Source organism: Leishmania braziliensis, chromosome 6 (assembly GCF_000002845.2).
Source record: "Leishmania braziliensis MHOM/BR/75/M2904 complete genome, chromosome 6".
Classification (NCBI taxonomy): Eukaryota; Euglenozoa; class Kinetoplastea; order Trypanosomatida; family Trypanosomatidae; genus Leishmania; species Leishmania braziliensis.
In genome coordinates, this window is record NC_009276.2 from 235826 (window position 1) to 250415 (window position 14590).

Here is a 14590-nt window from a genome sequence, read left to right on the forward strand (position 1 = left end):
CCCCCCTCTTCTTCTCGCTCGCTCGCTCTTGTCCTCCCCCTTCAGCGGATTTGCCCTGCCTCACGTGGGGACGTTCTCGACCCATCGAGGCCAATACAGCGCGACACAGACAAGTCCTCCTCCCCCCTCCCCCCCTTCGTCCTCTCCTCCATTGGCGCCCGCGCTTTAGTCGAGCCTGCGGAGGGGGCACACGCACGCCTAGCCACCAGAGGGGGGAGACGCGGGTGCGCACGGACCAAAGGCAAAAGGGGGAAATATGGACGCGAACAACGGGCACCCCACCTCAGCGAGGGCTGCCGTGTCGGGTTCGCTGACCAAGCCACACGATGCACACGTGAATGGCCTCACAAGCAGCGAATTCGAGAGGCAGAGCAGCTCATCAGCAGGCACCGTCGCGGACATCGCCGGCTTCGTTTCGGCCACCTTGCGCGACCTCTACGCGCACGCTGTCGCCATCACTCAGCCATGTGCGGCGGAACACGCACGGTTTGTTGAGTACCAGCGCACCCTGCCTGTGCGCACCGTCGTGCCGGAGCCGCCGAACACGCTGCGCGACTACACTCGGCATCAGGTGTGGCGCATCGGCCGCAGTTGCTTCCTCTTTTTCTTCTTCCTGTTCACGTGGCCGGTCTGGCTCACGCTGCACCTACTCCTGAAGCTGCTCGATGTCCATCAGCGGCGGGTGCGGCTGCGGTACCACCGCAGTTGGGCGCACGCGAGCGTGCCGCACATCCGCCCTAACGTGCACAAGCCGTCGAGTGAGTTCCCTCTGAGCGCGTGGCACCTACGCTGCGAAGACGGGCGCCAGCGGTGGTACTTTGGTGAGCCACTGCGCGAAGGGGAGGCATGCAATGAGCTCGCCTTGGCGCAGCTAAGTGGCCTGCACACCGTCAACGACTATCATGAGCTGCTCCGCCAGCGCGCTAAATCGGACTTGGGTGACGACGACCAAGGGGTGCGCAGTAGGAGCAGCAGCAGTTGCGGTACAGGCGTCGTCAACAACCGTGTGCCCCGGCTGCTCGATGTTCTCGCGGAGAAATGCGCGCGGCGCGACTTTTTGGAGAAATACCAGCTTGGCCTCCTCCCCGCCTCCCCCCCGAAGCTGCGCACGACGTCGGAGGCGGCCATGGACGACGGGATCCGCTTCCTCCTCAAGCTGCAGGACCCCTTCTCGGGCCACTGGCCAAACGGCTACAGCGGCTGCCTGTTCCTCTGCGCTGGCTTTGTCATCACCAAGTACATCGTGGCAGGAGGGGAGACACGCCGCATGTTCCCACCCTTCTCCGACCATCACCACGTCAAGCTGGCTTCTAGCAGCAGCGACACTAAGCAGCGCAGCAGCTGTGGCGACTACCCGGAGCGCGTCTTGGGTGTCCCAGCAGCCGAAAACGCCGGCGAGGAGAGGTGCCAGTGCGGCGAGGCCATGCGCCAGGAGCTGATCCGGTACATCCGCAATCACCAGAACCTTGATGGCGGGTGGGGGCAGCACACTGAGGGCCACAGCACGATGATGGGAACGGTGCTGAACTACGTCAGTTTACGCTTGCTGGGGGTACCAGCGAGCGACCCGCAGGCGACGTGCGGCCGCAGCTGGATCCTGGCCCACGGCGGCGCCACCACAACTCCGATGTGGGGCCGCGTATGGCTGAGCATCCTCGGCGTGTACAGTTGGGACGGCGTGAACCCCATTTCGCCGGAGATGCTTTTAATGCCCGACTGGGTTCCCTTCTCGCTGGGCAAGATGTGGTGCCACAGCCGCGTGATCGCCATTCCCTTTTCATACTTCTACGGCCTGCGCTGGTCGGCGCCGGCGTTCCCGACAACGCTGGCACTGCGCAAGGAGCTTTACACAGAGCCGTACGCTACCATCCCTTGGCGTAGCTTCCGCGGTGTGGTGTGCGAGCTGGACGTGTACTCGCCGACCTCACCGCTATTCCGCGTCGCCATGGGCTTGCTCGATCTCTACGAGCGGCACCCCATTCCGTTCCTGCGGCGGTACGCGTTGGAAGTGAGTTGGCGCCACATGGCCTATGATGACGAGAACACGCACTTTATCTGTCTTGGCCCTGTCAATAAGTGGCTCAACATGCTTGCCACGTGGCTGCGCGAGGGCGAGCACAGCGCCCGCTTCCAGGAGCACTGCGATCGCGTGTCGGACTACTTTTACATGGGCGAAACAGGCTTATCCATGAGCGGGTACAACGGCTCACAGCTCTGGGATACGTCCTTTGCTGTGCAGGCGATCTGTGCGTGCCGCCGCGAGATGATGTTCCCGGCGGAGGTGGAGCTGGCGCATCACTACATCGATGTTGCTCAAGTGCAGGAGGACCCAATGGCGGCCCCTTATTTCTACCGCCATCGCACGAAGGGCGCGTGGAACTTTTCTACGAGGTCGCAGGGGTGGCAGGTGTCGGACTGTACGGCGGAGGGGCTGCGGGCGCTGCTGCTTCTGCCGCAGTATGCGTTCCCAATGCGGCGCATCTTTGATGGCGTGGACGAGGTGCTGTCGCTGCGTAACAGCGGTCTCGGTGGCGATGGCGGATGGGCGTCCTATGAGCCGTCACGCGCTCCGGCGTACTGCGAGCTGCTCGACTGCTCTGAGCTCTTCAAGGACGTCATGATTGACTACAGCTACGTCGAGTGCAGCAGCAGCTGCATCCACACACTGTCGCTTTTCCGTGAGCGCTACCCGCACTACCGCCGCCGTGACGTGGACCGCGCCATCAGCGAGGGTATCGCGTACGTACTTGGACAGCAGCAGCCGGACGGTGGCTTCTACGGCAGCTGGGCTGTGTGCTACACGTACGCAGCGTGGCTCGTCGCCGATGCCCTGCAGGCGTCGAAGGAGCTGCCGGAGATGGCCTCACACCCGCACTGCATGAGGCTCATAGATTTTCTTCTCTCTCACCAAGCCGCCGACGGTGGCTGGAGCGAGGACATCAGCGCATCCGCTCGGCAGACGTGGGTGGACAGCCCAGACGGAAGTCAAGTGGTTAACACCGCTTGGGCAGTCATGGCCATTATCAGCGCCGCGGGCAAGGCCGCGAGCACGGAGCCGACGCGCCAGCGCTGTATCCGCAGAGCTGTGGACCGTGGTGTGCAGCTCATCATGTCCCGTCAGCTTGCCAGCGGTGATTGGCGGCAGGAGCGCATTAGTGGCGTCTTCAACGGCAACAACCCAATCCACTACCCCGGCTACAAAAATTCGATGCCAGTGTGGGCTCTCGGCAAGTACAACATGTGGAAGCGTGAATATGCGGCTATCGCGTAGAGGGTGGATGCTGGAGGGCTTTAGATGAATGGACGCGTGCGTGGTAGGGCTTTGAGCGGCGAGTGAACAGAGAAAGTCCTGCTGCCCGATGGCAGCGCCATCGGGCAACGTCATCTCATCATCGCCTTTCAGCGGCCCATGCGCAAGCGCAACAGCGGCAAGGGAGAGAGGAAGCGCATGGCATCGTTGCGAAGGAGACAAGAAGAGGACACCGCACTCCTCAGCCCGGTGCAAGGCGAAGGAGAGATAAGAGAAGATGGGGAGGGCAAAGTCACCCTTCTCTCAAGTTGCAGTTCAGCGTAACCACGCACAGAACAGCGCCTGGCTGGCTGGGTGGTGTGCGTCTCTCTCGTGTTGTGCTCTCTGCGATTTAGTGCGTGGAAGAGAGGGTGGGGTGGGATGAGCGCACGACAGCGGAGAGGAAAGCAGGGCTCGAAGAAGGAGCAGCGAAACGAGGGGAGTGGAGATGAGTGAGGGGCTTCGGTGGTGATGCTGGCGATCTTTACGAGCATCTCGCACCTCCTTTCTCTCATTCTTGCCCACGTATGCGCTCATGCGACCTTCTTACCCTTTTTCACCACAAGCAGTGCGGTGTTGCTCTCTCGCTTTCTCTTCGCGGGCGAGTGAGCATGGCGAATGCGCCATAAAGTTAATCTCGTACTCGTGCGGTCGCAGCCGGCCCACGCAGGACGGCTGAAGCGAGTGCGACCTTGTCCCTTCTTGCCTCTTTCCTCTCTCCCTCGCGGTACGACGCCACCTCTGTATCGGTGTAGTGACTATTCCTCCTCTCCCCCGGCGTGTGGGCGGGACCCGCCTGTGTGTTCTCTCTCTCGCCCTCTGCTTCTATCTCTGGTAGCCTCAAGACTTCCACACGCCCTCCTTCTCTCTCTTTCCCTGACGACAAGAGGGACCCGCACGCCGCAGTGCGCGCGGCATCGCAGGGGTTCGGTTCACCCACTCTCTCTCTCTCTGCGTGGGGGGAGAAGCCCGGCAGGCCCGCCCCTCTCCCTGCCAATGCGGAGCCGCGTCTCGTGGTGGCGGGGCCAAGCGACGGCGACGTGGAGGGGAGGGGGGAGGTCAGAGCGATGCGTCGCCGCGGATGCCGGTAGTCAGGCCGTGGATGGCGTGACGTCGGAGCGGGCCGCGACAGTGGGCGTGCTCGCACCATCCACCTGATGGGCACGGCGCCATGCTGACTCGACTGTATCCCACCCGGCCCCCTGGCTGCCCAGTGGCGTGGTGGTGGGGAGGGAGGGGCCCGAACGCCACCCCGACGAGGATATGCGCCATGCGACGACCGGCGCAGTGGGAGCGGCTGCGAGGCGACGTGCGAGGCGGGGGTGGTCAGGGTTTGAGTCCGGCGTCGTGCTCAGCTGACTGGGCCTGTGCATTGCTGTGCCACGTGCCTACGGCTGCTTCGCACCCCGCGGTGGGCTCCCTTGTGGGGCAGCTCCTGGTGTAGAGTGGGGGGAGGTTTGAGGTCATGCTGAGTGGCGCAGAATGGGCGAGAGAAGGGCTCTCCTGATGATAGAGTGGAGCGCACGGGCTCAATCTCTTCAGTGTCCTCGCCTCGCCATCATGGTTTCACTTCCCCCTGTCCCCCGGCTCGTGCACCCATAAACAACAGCGCTCCTCACATAAAATGCACCTGCTAAAGACGCAGACACGCTCCTGAGCTCACTGATATCCCAGACGGCGTCCCACGTCCCGTGCCTCCTCTTCTGCGGTCCCTCTTTCCTCCCACGCCCGGTTACAACTGCGTCGCGCCTTCTTCGTCAAACCGCACCTCTCCTCCCTTCCCTTCTCTCTCTAGTCAGCGTTAGTGATCTGGTCTCTCTCTCTCTCTCCTTTGGTTTGTTACTCACCCGTAGACGCCACCCACGACACGCACGCCCCTACACGTGCGCGGACACGCTGTGGCGCTTTCCCCTTCGATTTTCTTCCCTGCCCCCCTCCCCCCCCACAGACACACACACATTTGTTCGCTTTCTTTCCTGCCTCTTAGCGGACACTGACGTAGAGAGAAAGAGAGAGGCTCATCGGGTGTGTTTTCTCTGTAAAGTTGCACCTTGCCGCCCCCCTCGCTCTCTTGTTCACTCTCTCTAAGCTCGATAGACACGCCCCACGTGCTGCTGCACGCCGACACGCCAGCAAAAAAGTGGCCCACTTGCGCAACAGTGGCCACACCAGCAGCAGCAGCAGCGATATCACCCACACGAAGGCGACGCGGGTACCGTTTGGTTTGTCTTTATGTTGTTTCATCTTTGCACGTTAGCATAGACGTCGTTTCTCTCTGCCAACTCTCCTCCCTCTCTCTGGGGTGGGTGAACGGACACGCGCTCAGACCCCCCCCCCCCGGCCACTCACCAAACCGCTACAGCAGAGTAGAATGGGCTGCAAGAGTTCCAAGACGAGGAGGGAAAGGCGGAGGGGGTCAACAGAGACTCCGGAAGACGCCGCGCCTTCGGAGCTGGTGGGCAGTGTTGACCCCTTAGAGCCCGTCACGGTGCGCGTAAGCGAGCCGGTGCAGCCGCGTGCTGCGGTGGGCACCAATGTCGGGGGGGATGAGGGGGAGCCGGAATCGCCAGCGCAGCAGTCGTCTGAAGCTTCTGTTGCTTTCGTCAATGCGCCTAATGATTCGATTTACACAGCACAGTCACCGTTAGAGTTCGCTGCGAATCCGCAGAGTGACGGTGGTGCTCTAGAGGAGGCCGACAACGTCTCCAAGAACCTCAACGTGGAGCCGGACCAGCCTGCAAGCCGCACCTCGTCATCCAAGAAGCCGCAGCCCAAGCGAGACGAGGCGAGCGCCGGCAATCAGATCCACTCGGAAGTGGAGAGCCACCACAGTGCGGAGAAGGCGACGGCGGACGAGTGGGAGGTGGAGCTCTCGCTGCCCCGCTCAGCCCCGCCACTGGCGCAGGTGCAGCAACCGGAAGCCGCGCCCGTACCGCCACTGGCAGCGACACCAGCGCTGTACGACGAGGAGGCGACAACGCCGCTCGGCATGGAGAGCATCCCGGAGCCGACACCAAAGCGCCAGACACCACGCTCGCGGCCGCCGTCAGATATCGCAACGCGTCAGCACGCGAGGGCGGTGGCGTCGTCGAATGCCTCCGCCTCCGCACCGCGCCGTTACTCTCGGAAGTCAAGCGTCGGGGGGTCTTCGTCTGGTACTGTGCGGCCGTCAGGGCGGTCATCGCACCGCGCTATGCTTCAACCACGGGCGCATAACGGTGGGAGGCCGCCGGTTCGCCAGGACTGCGGCGCTCAAGCAGAGGCCGCGTCCTTTCCGCAGTACGCCGTCTGCGGAGACGACTATCGCGCCTCTGCTGCGGCGCCGCTGTCGCCGACTGCGTCTTTGGTCTCGGCTTCAGCAACACCCGTCATTCGTGAAGAGTTGATACCGAATACCGAGGTGTCTGAACGCATGGTGGCAGACTACCACTCTCCCGACGCCAACCACGACGAGGTGGCATTGCTACAGAGCGCGGGCCGGTTGGCCTACCGTGAGAGCCCGGCTGACCTGCGCATGTCATTCTTACAGCGGCCGCCTAAGCCGGTGTCTCAACGGTGGTGGCGCGGGTTTACCTCTCCTATCCCGTACCGTCGCGGCTACACGAACCCGACCCCTGGCGCCGGCCCTCAGGCGCACCGCCCATCAACGACGTACATGCCCCCGCCCACCGCGTACATCATGAGGGCTCCCGGCGCTGCGCCGCCGCGGCTTTCGTTCGACCCGTCGGCGCTTGCCGCCATGGAGGCGCCCAACACTAGGCTCGTCCAAGCCCCCATACTGCGCCTAGCCGACACCTACACGGGCACGGCGACGTCAATGTCTGCTAACAGTGGGGGCAATGAGGAGTCAACTCCCACGTCGCAGCACTCTGCGGCGACGTCGATGTCGGCGCTAAGCGCATCACGACTTTCAGGATCGGGGGCGGACGCGTACATTTATGAGGGGCCGGAGAAGTTTCCACCGTCATACCTATCTGAGCTCGTGTACACCCCCGCCGCGCCGGCAGCAGGAGCGACTGGTGCTGCGGCGGCGGTGACACAGCCATCGTTAGGCGCTGGCTTTTTGCACTCGCACAGCAGCCAGCGACCAAGGCTGGCCAACCCAGCACCTCGAGCCCAGCAGCAACAGCGCTCTTCCGAAGGCCTTTATGCTACTGAGCAACCTCCGCAGAAACACCTGTTTAGTCGCTCAGGCCTGCGAGTGAGAGCCGCGGTAAATCGTGCGGCGAATCACTATGGCTACGACGTCGACGCCGTTGACGCGGAGGGCTCGTGCGACACGGCGTCAGAGCTATATGTGTACAGCTAACAGCACCGCACCACGCTCGAGTCGCATGAGGACAGTGTTATCATCGACAAGCTGTTGACCATGGACGAGGTGACGACAAGCCCTGCTTTGCTAGAGCCGGCAGGTCTTGATGGGAGCACTTCACGCATGATGAGATATCCTTGACGCCGCGACGCCGGCGTCTACCACTAAGACGAGGGTGTTTAGTCCCCACCACGCCCATCATATACTGTAACAGCACCAGCGGGTGTCTTCGTGGTTCGTGGCAGAGGGTGATGGAGCTCACAGGGACGCTGCAGATGCTCGCACGTGCACTAAGGCAACGACCGCGCCCCCGAAGCTCCGTCAACGGGTGCCAAACGGGGAGGCTGTGCCGTCAACACCGCCACCGGAAGAGCCAACGGAGGCGACTACCGTGCACAAAGGTGCCGACAGCACGGTGCTGCTACCAGGTGAGACGACGGCAGCACTTATAGCTGTGCCTGCGACTGACGGCCATGTGGCGGTATACGAAGACCCTGAGTGGCAGAAGCTGCAGCCAACGCCGCAGGTAGGCAAGGGGCTGTTTGAATTTGACCAAGTTCGTAGCGCCGATGCGCAACATCGCGTCTATCTAGCTGGCAGAAGAGAAAGGAAGGCAAGAGAGCGAGGATGGGCTGCAGCTAGAAACACCTGCCTCTCTCTTTCCGCACGACACCGCATGCAGAGAGGTACCACAGTTGCCAAGACGGGGGAGGGGAGAGGAGGCTGGAAGAGGCAAGCGGGGAGGACAGGCTTCCCCGCTTGCCTCTTCCAGCTTTCCTATTCACCTAAGCAACACCCTTCGCCAGGCCTCTGCCACTAGGCGGCTGTCTGCGTCTCTCTCTCTCTGTTCTGCTCTTCGGTCTGCCTGCCTGCCGCTCTGAGTATGTCCTCTGCGTCTGGCTTCGTTTACCTTCTGCCACTTTCCGTCATCATTCTCTTGCTGCGCTGGTTGTTGATGACTTCGCATGAGAGAGAGGGGGAGAGGGGGGGGGGGAAGGCGCAGCACCTCTTCCCCCCCTCGCTCGCCCTGTTTGCGTCTGTGCGCGTAATGTTTCGCCTCTTCTTCCCACTCTTCGGTGTCATCGCTACGTTTTCCGTAGTGGCCAACCCCCCTCCTTCCCCCCTCCCGCTCCCCCCGCACCCCCCGCACCCCCCGCACCCGCTCCCCCTTCCCCCAGTCATCCGCATGGGTGTGCGGGGGTGTCTTTGTGTCGATGCGCTTCTCGCTTTCTTTCGTCTTTCCACACTCTCATTTCTCATGTCGTGATGGGCCTGTGAGTATGTGCAAGGCAACTCCGCCTCCCTCCCCTCCCCTCCCCTCCCCTCTTCTCTCTCTCTCTCTCTCTCACGCACCCCCCTCCCCCTTTTTAGTCATCCCCACTCTTCACTGCATTGATGGTCGGATGACAAGTAGATGTGTGTTGTTCGCAACATGGTGGTGCATCGATGTACAGGTGTGTGTGTGTGTGTGTCTTATGTGTTCTCTAGTGCGCCTTCGTGGAACTACTCGCATGCTCGCTTCACTTCTGCGCATCCTCCGGCGAAAAATCATTGTTTCTTTCCCATTTCATCTTTCCTCTTCTCTCCCCCCCTCTCCCTCCCTCCCTCACATCTTGCGCGATCTGCGAAGATGCGTGCTTGCGACTAATGGTCTCTGTCTGTCCTGCGTAGCCGTGCGTGTGTGCGCCTCTACTCCTCCCTCCCTCTCTTCCTCTCTTTCTGGCTTTCTTCTCCCTCTCTTTTCCGGTACCACTCTTGTTTCTCTGTCGCTCTCTCCTCTGTGCGCGCCGCTCTGCATGTACGTATCTTCGGTCGGTTTGGCGGTTGGAGTGATGCGACTCCTCGCCTTTGTTGGCGGCACTTCGATCACCTCATCACAGCAAGAGTGAGTTCTGTCTGTCTGTCTGCCTGTCTCTCTCTCTCGGAGAGTGATGAAGTGAGGAGTGGAGGGAAGGAGGGAAGGGAAGGAGGGGAGGGGCGGGGCGGCGCGAGAGGGAGAGCGAACGAGTGATTGTTGAGTCAACTATCTTTCACCTCTTCTGGTTTCTCTCTCCTACAGACAGCTGTGCGGCTGTGCATTCGTCTCTCTTTTCTACACCTCTTGTGCTGTGTCAGAACACTCACGCGAAGTCGGAGGAAACACCAAGGGCAGCGAGCCCCATATAATAGAGAAGAGTCGAGCGTTGATGAGCGAGCGGTGGTGACGGGAGGTGAGCAACGCGGTCAAGACTGTTGTGGTGCGTGAGTGCAGTGGCGTGAGGTGCTCGACTGACAACTGTCAGCGTGCCATCTTGCCTTTCTTTCTGTCTCTCTCACTACATTCATGTGTCTCCCCTGAGTCTGCCTGCTTCTTGCGGGCCACAGCTTTGCTGTTATGCGGAAGTCGCCCTCATTCTTCTTCCTGCGCCTTCGCGCTGATGCAGGGCGCGCGCTTTTAGTTTGAGCGCGTGCGTTTATTTATTAAGCGAAACATAGAAAAGCGAGAGAGCCCTGCGTAGAGGGGGCGATCGTGTGTGTGTGCGTGTGCATGTGTGCATGTGTGTGTGGCAGCGTATTCTTTGTCTTCCTCACGTAGCACACGCGTACGTACGGGCCGACACGTGCGGAAAGAGAGAGAGGGCGCCATACCCCGACTTCCCTCTCGGCGCCTCGTTCTCGTTCCCTCTCCGCGTCTGTGTGCTTCACTACCACCACGACCCTGCCACTCACGGACCCTCACACCAAACGCCCATTGTTGCCTGTAGAATCATCTCCCCCAGTCTCCTCCTCTTCCTCCTCCTCCTCACTGCCGTTTCCCTCTTCCACCGCCGCACTTCAACATTGCCGGCTTTTCTCCTTTGTTTCCGTCGTCGTCTTCCCTTCGCATCGTGTGAGCCTCGCGTGCGGTGCCACCTGTGCTTCCCTTTCCCCTCCCCCCTTTCCTATTCAAGCAGGTGTTATCTTGTTACCCCCTCCCCTCCCCCCACTCCACATACACACACACACACACCTACGAAGAACACCGAACAGCGAAGCGTGACCAAGCGTGCTGGCAGTCTTCCCCACCCCACCCCGCCCGCGCGCTTGGTGTTGCCATCCCACTCGTTTTCGGGCTATCATCGCTGTTATGGCTGCTGTTGGACTGTGGTCCCTTTAGCCTCCTCTCTAGCGAGCCATTAATTCAGGAAAAAATGGGCGGCGCCTGCTCGCGCTCAAAGACGAAGAGCGCAAAGCATAACCAAGACAGCGCGATCGGAGCGGACGCCAGCAGGAACAATGGCGGCTCACCCGAGGCCCCGGTTGCCGACGCCATGCCGAGCGCGAGCTCAAACCCTCAGTACCCCATTTCTGACCACAACTCGGAGGTCGATGGTTTACCGAGGCCGCTCGGTGGTGGCTCTTTCACCTGTTCTACCAGCGGTGAACCTCGGAACAGCAACACCAGCGGCGACCTCAGCAAGAACAGCGGCTTTATCTCAACGAAAGCACCATCCCGTGAAAGTGCCGCGAAGGCGAACAATGTGGTCACCGCCATGAGCTCCATCACACCAGTGTCCCCCTCGGTGAAGAACGGCGGCGCATCTTCAAGCCCCGTGAAGGGGGGACCAGGCTACGAAGCCTACTTTCCTCCAGGCCACGACACAGGGATGAAGCTGGGCGCTGGCAAGTACACCGGCGTTGGCGAGTCCTCACTTTCAGGGCTGAGCTCGTCGGACATGCAGAGCCTCGCTTCCACGCCTTTTTACAATGCGGAGATGAGAAAACAACTCGACCAAGCCCCACACCGTGGCACAGGACTGCCGCTGCCGAACCCAATGATATTCTCAGATGACGACACGTCGATAGTGGAGACAGGGAGTTCGGCATTTGCCACGCCACGGGAGTTACAGAAGGGCTCGAGCAGCGTCGCTGGCTTCACTGACAACGCTTCCATCATCAGCCGTGGCAGCATGACAAGCCAGCAGCCGCACGGCTACAGGTACTACAACAGTAGCACGGTAGACGCGAATAACTTTCCGGTGCCCTCGTCTGTGTCGCGCCCACCGTTCGTGGCCACCGTGTCCCTCACGCCCACCGCCGCCTTGCTGAACAATAGCCAGCGTCAACAGTTTCAACAGCAGCCACAGGCTTTCTTCCCCACTCCATCCGCTACCAGGGTTGCCAGGAATGCGCGCACGAACCGGCAGGTGCCGGCGTCGTTCAGCTTTGGAGGCGCGAGCACGCCGCTCACTCGCCAGAGTTCAATTGCAGGGTCGGACCGTTTCCAAACGTGCCGTAGCTACACCGAGCAGGGCTCGTCAGTTGCCGGCTACCTGCCTCCCTCTACCCCACTAGGTGCTCCCGCGGAGGCGGACGCGCGCTTCTCCAGCGGCTACCCTGCAAGCAACGCTGGCGGGGTCCCTTCGACGGGGCGGCCGCTCTACACGTGCCGCAGCACCTACACACCGGTCACAAATTCGCTGTTGGTTCCTTCCCCTGCAGCCGCCGCTTCAGACCCTGCGCATCAGATGACGCTCACCTACAGCCACAACAGAGAACGTCTCTCCACAGTGCCGGACGTGTCGCGGCTGCCCCTGTTCTCCCCGCAGCGAACCTCGAGTGGCGCCACGGCGCTCAATACCCAACATGCGCAGCAGCTGTACGAGAGGCGACAGGCAAGCCCCTGCTCCGGCAGCATGGACGTGCCTGCGTCTGAGGCCTTCTCGGTACCGCCGAGCTCCCGCGAATTCCTTGATGCCCCCTCCATCGCTGCATCGGCCTCGGCTGACTGGATCGACATTGACAGAGGCTTCACCAACACCGCAGCGGCGGCGAACATCTCCCACCAGAGCACCGCCACCTCGCTCACCGGCAGCGTTGGTGCTGTAAGGAAGCCGGGGAAGGGGGAGACCAGCGATGTTTCTTCTCTTGAGCCCAACGGCTCCAGCTTCTTCGACAAGGCAGCGGCGCCATCGTCGTTGGTGGACGCACCGGTGCTGCCCAAGACAAGGCTGCCAGGGGAGCAAGAGGTAAAGAGCACGCCAGCTGAGGCCGGAGGGAAGGCTGCTAATCAAAGCGACAGCAACGGCAGTAGAAGCGGAGCGCGGCCGCGGAAGCCGCTCTACAAACGCAGCGACGACTTCTCGCCCAACCCAAACCCGCCGCTGCAGACAAAGCTCGTGATATCGACCGGAGCAGATGCCGCGGTTGCCACGACGAGCAAGGTGCACCCCTCGTCACTGCCGACTGTCGCCGCGAGCACTGCCACCTTGGCTGACAACCAAGGTGTGAATGCTAACTTGGCATTCTCGTCCGCTACGAGCAAAACAAGCGCGGAAGAGTTCGGCGCCGCTGATGACTCTACCGCCGCAAGGGGGGGACGTCCAACTCAGCCATACATCGAGGCTCCTCTGACCCCTCCAGGTGCTGCTGCTGCTGCTGCTCCTGCTGCTGCTGCGGGTGACGGCAATACCGTGGAGTCACTCATCTCTCCCTCTGCGAGCATGGAGTCGTTCTCCATGGTTCTCTTGCCGCACCAGCGCGACTACACCGTGGCGGCTTCATCGCGCGGCTCATGGGAGCTACCGCAGCCGCAGGAGAGCAACGTCACTTCTCGCAGAGGGCCGCTCTCCTCCCTTGGCCCAGGCGGTGCCGCTCCGAAGAAGCGATCAAGGAGGGCATCCGCCGCCTTCCGTAGTGCCACGGCCCATAAAGGGAAAACAAACCGCGCACCGGCTACTACAGCCACGAAGGGTGCCGGCGCTGCTGCTGGGCCGGCGTCTGCGTCAGCATTGGCCCCGCTGATCGAGAACCCGAAGCCGTGGGTGCCGGGCGGTGCTGCGATGGCCACCCCAGTTGACACACCCAAGACGGCTCGTGGAATGACCCACCGCTCGTCACTGAGCCGCAGCGGCTCAACGCCGAAGAAAAGCGGCAGTCGCACCCGTGCCGTCACAACCCCGGGCCACAAAGGAGCCGGTGCGCGGCCAGCCTCTGGGGCGACGGTCGCTGCTGCTCGTCGCTCACGTGGCGGCGCTGCCAATCCTGGCCCTGGGAGAAAAGCGCGGCGGCAGACTCAGGCGTCGAGCCCCGTCTCGCGCCCGTCGGCCACCAGTGTGTGCAACCCCAAAGCGAAGCGGAGAGCAAAAGTTGAGGCTTCGCCAAAGAAATTGCCTTTAGCGCCGCCAACGGACACCCTTGCGCCAGCAGCCGCCACTGATAGAGAACCACCAGATGCTGAGGAGGCCGAGTCCATTGTCGAGTACGCACTGTGTATTGGTGATGCAATGGAGAGAGAGGAGGCAGGTGTTAACCCTCTGCTCAATAACGACGATGCCAGCATCAGCGGTCTGCAGAGAGCGGCAGTGGCCCCTTTTCAACGACAGCTCCAGCCGGAGCATGTGAGCAGGCCGAATGATTCAGTAGGGGTGAATGACATCGAAGCTGGCCTCCTGACACAAGAGCACCTGCCGCAGTTGCACGACAGCAGCGTAGAGGATGCTGATCAACCACCTCTCGTGGGCTTCCGAGCCTCGCCTGAGGTCTCCAACGCCACGGCCATCACATCTGCGGCAGAGAGCGCCTTCCTACAGCCTTACACGGAGGCGCAGTTGGCGGCGCAGTCCTACCTGATCGCCTCTGGGCTGCACGATGATGACGAGCATCAACACCCGATCTCTGAGGACGACCGCGCCGCCATTGCCGCCGCCTCCGGGGAGGCTGTGACGCGCCAGACCGTATACTCCAGCAACAGTGACGAACAGGGACCTTACTCGGTCTCCACAGCCTCTGGTGAGGAGGTGGCAGTGGTGGCGACATCCAGTAGCGCTATGTGGAGTAATGCCGGATCACCAATCACTAAGTACGAGTCCAGATTACCTCTGGCGGAGGAGGATGTAATGCCCGCAGGAGCCGTCGTGAGCAACGGCGACGCCATATGCATGGCACCTGCGGATCACTCAGCGGAGGAGCTATCCAGCCGCTCTGTCTCCTCCGGGTCTCCGACTCGCACGCCTCGGAGTTGCAGGTGA

General features: G+C 61.7%; 3 protein-coding genes across 3 annotated transcripts; all 3 read left to right on the plus strand.

Moving 5' to 3' along the window:
- Nucleotides 1-256: 256 nt before the first annotated feature.
- On the plus strand, nucleotides 257-3271 carry LBRM_06_0650 (putative lanosterol synthase; the record flags this gene model as incomplete). The annotated part of the gene is made up of 1 exon (XM_001561949.2): nucleotides 257-3271. The coding sequence occupies one exon, from the start codon at nucleotides 257-259 to the stop codon at nucleotides 3269-3271; it is 3015 nt and encodes a 1004-aa protein (XP_001561999.2).
- Nucleotides 3272-5660: 2389 nt separating this feature from the next.
- On the plus strand, nucleotides 5661-7598 carry LBRM_06_0660 (conserved hypothetical protein; the record flags this gene model as incomplete). Its single annotated transcript, XM_001561950.1, has 1 exon — nucleotides 5661-7598. One exon carries the CDS (start codon nucleotides 5661-5663, stop codon nucleotides 7596-7598), a length of 1938 nt encoding a protein of 645 aa, XP_001562000.1.
- A 3173-nt stretch (nucleotides 7599-10771) lies between these two features.
- Nucleotides 10772-14590, plus strand: LBRM_06_0670 (conserved hypothetical protein; the record flags this gene model as incomplete). The annotated part of the gene is made up of 1 exon (XM_001561951.1): nucleotides 10772-14590. The coding sequence occupies one exon, from the start codon at nucleotides 10772-10774 to the stop codon at nucleotides 14588-14590; it is 3819 nt and encodes a 1272-aa protein (XP_001562001.1).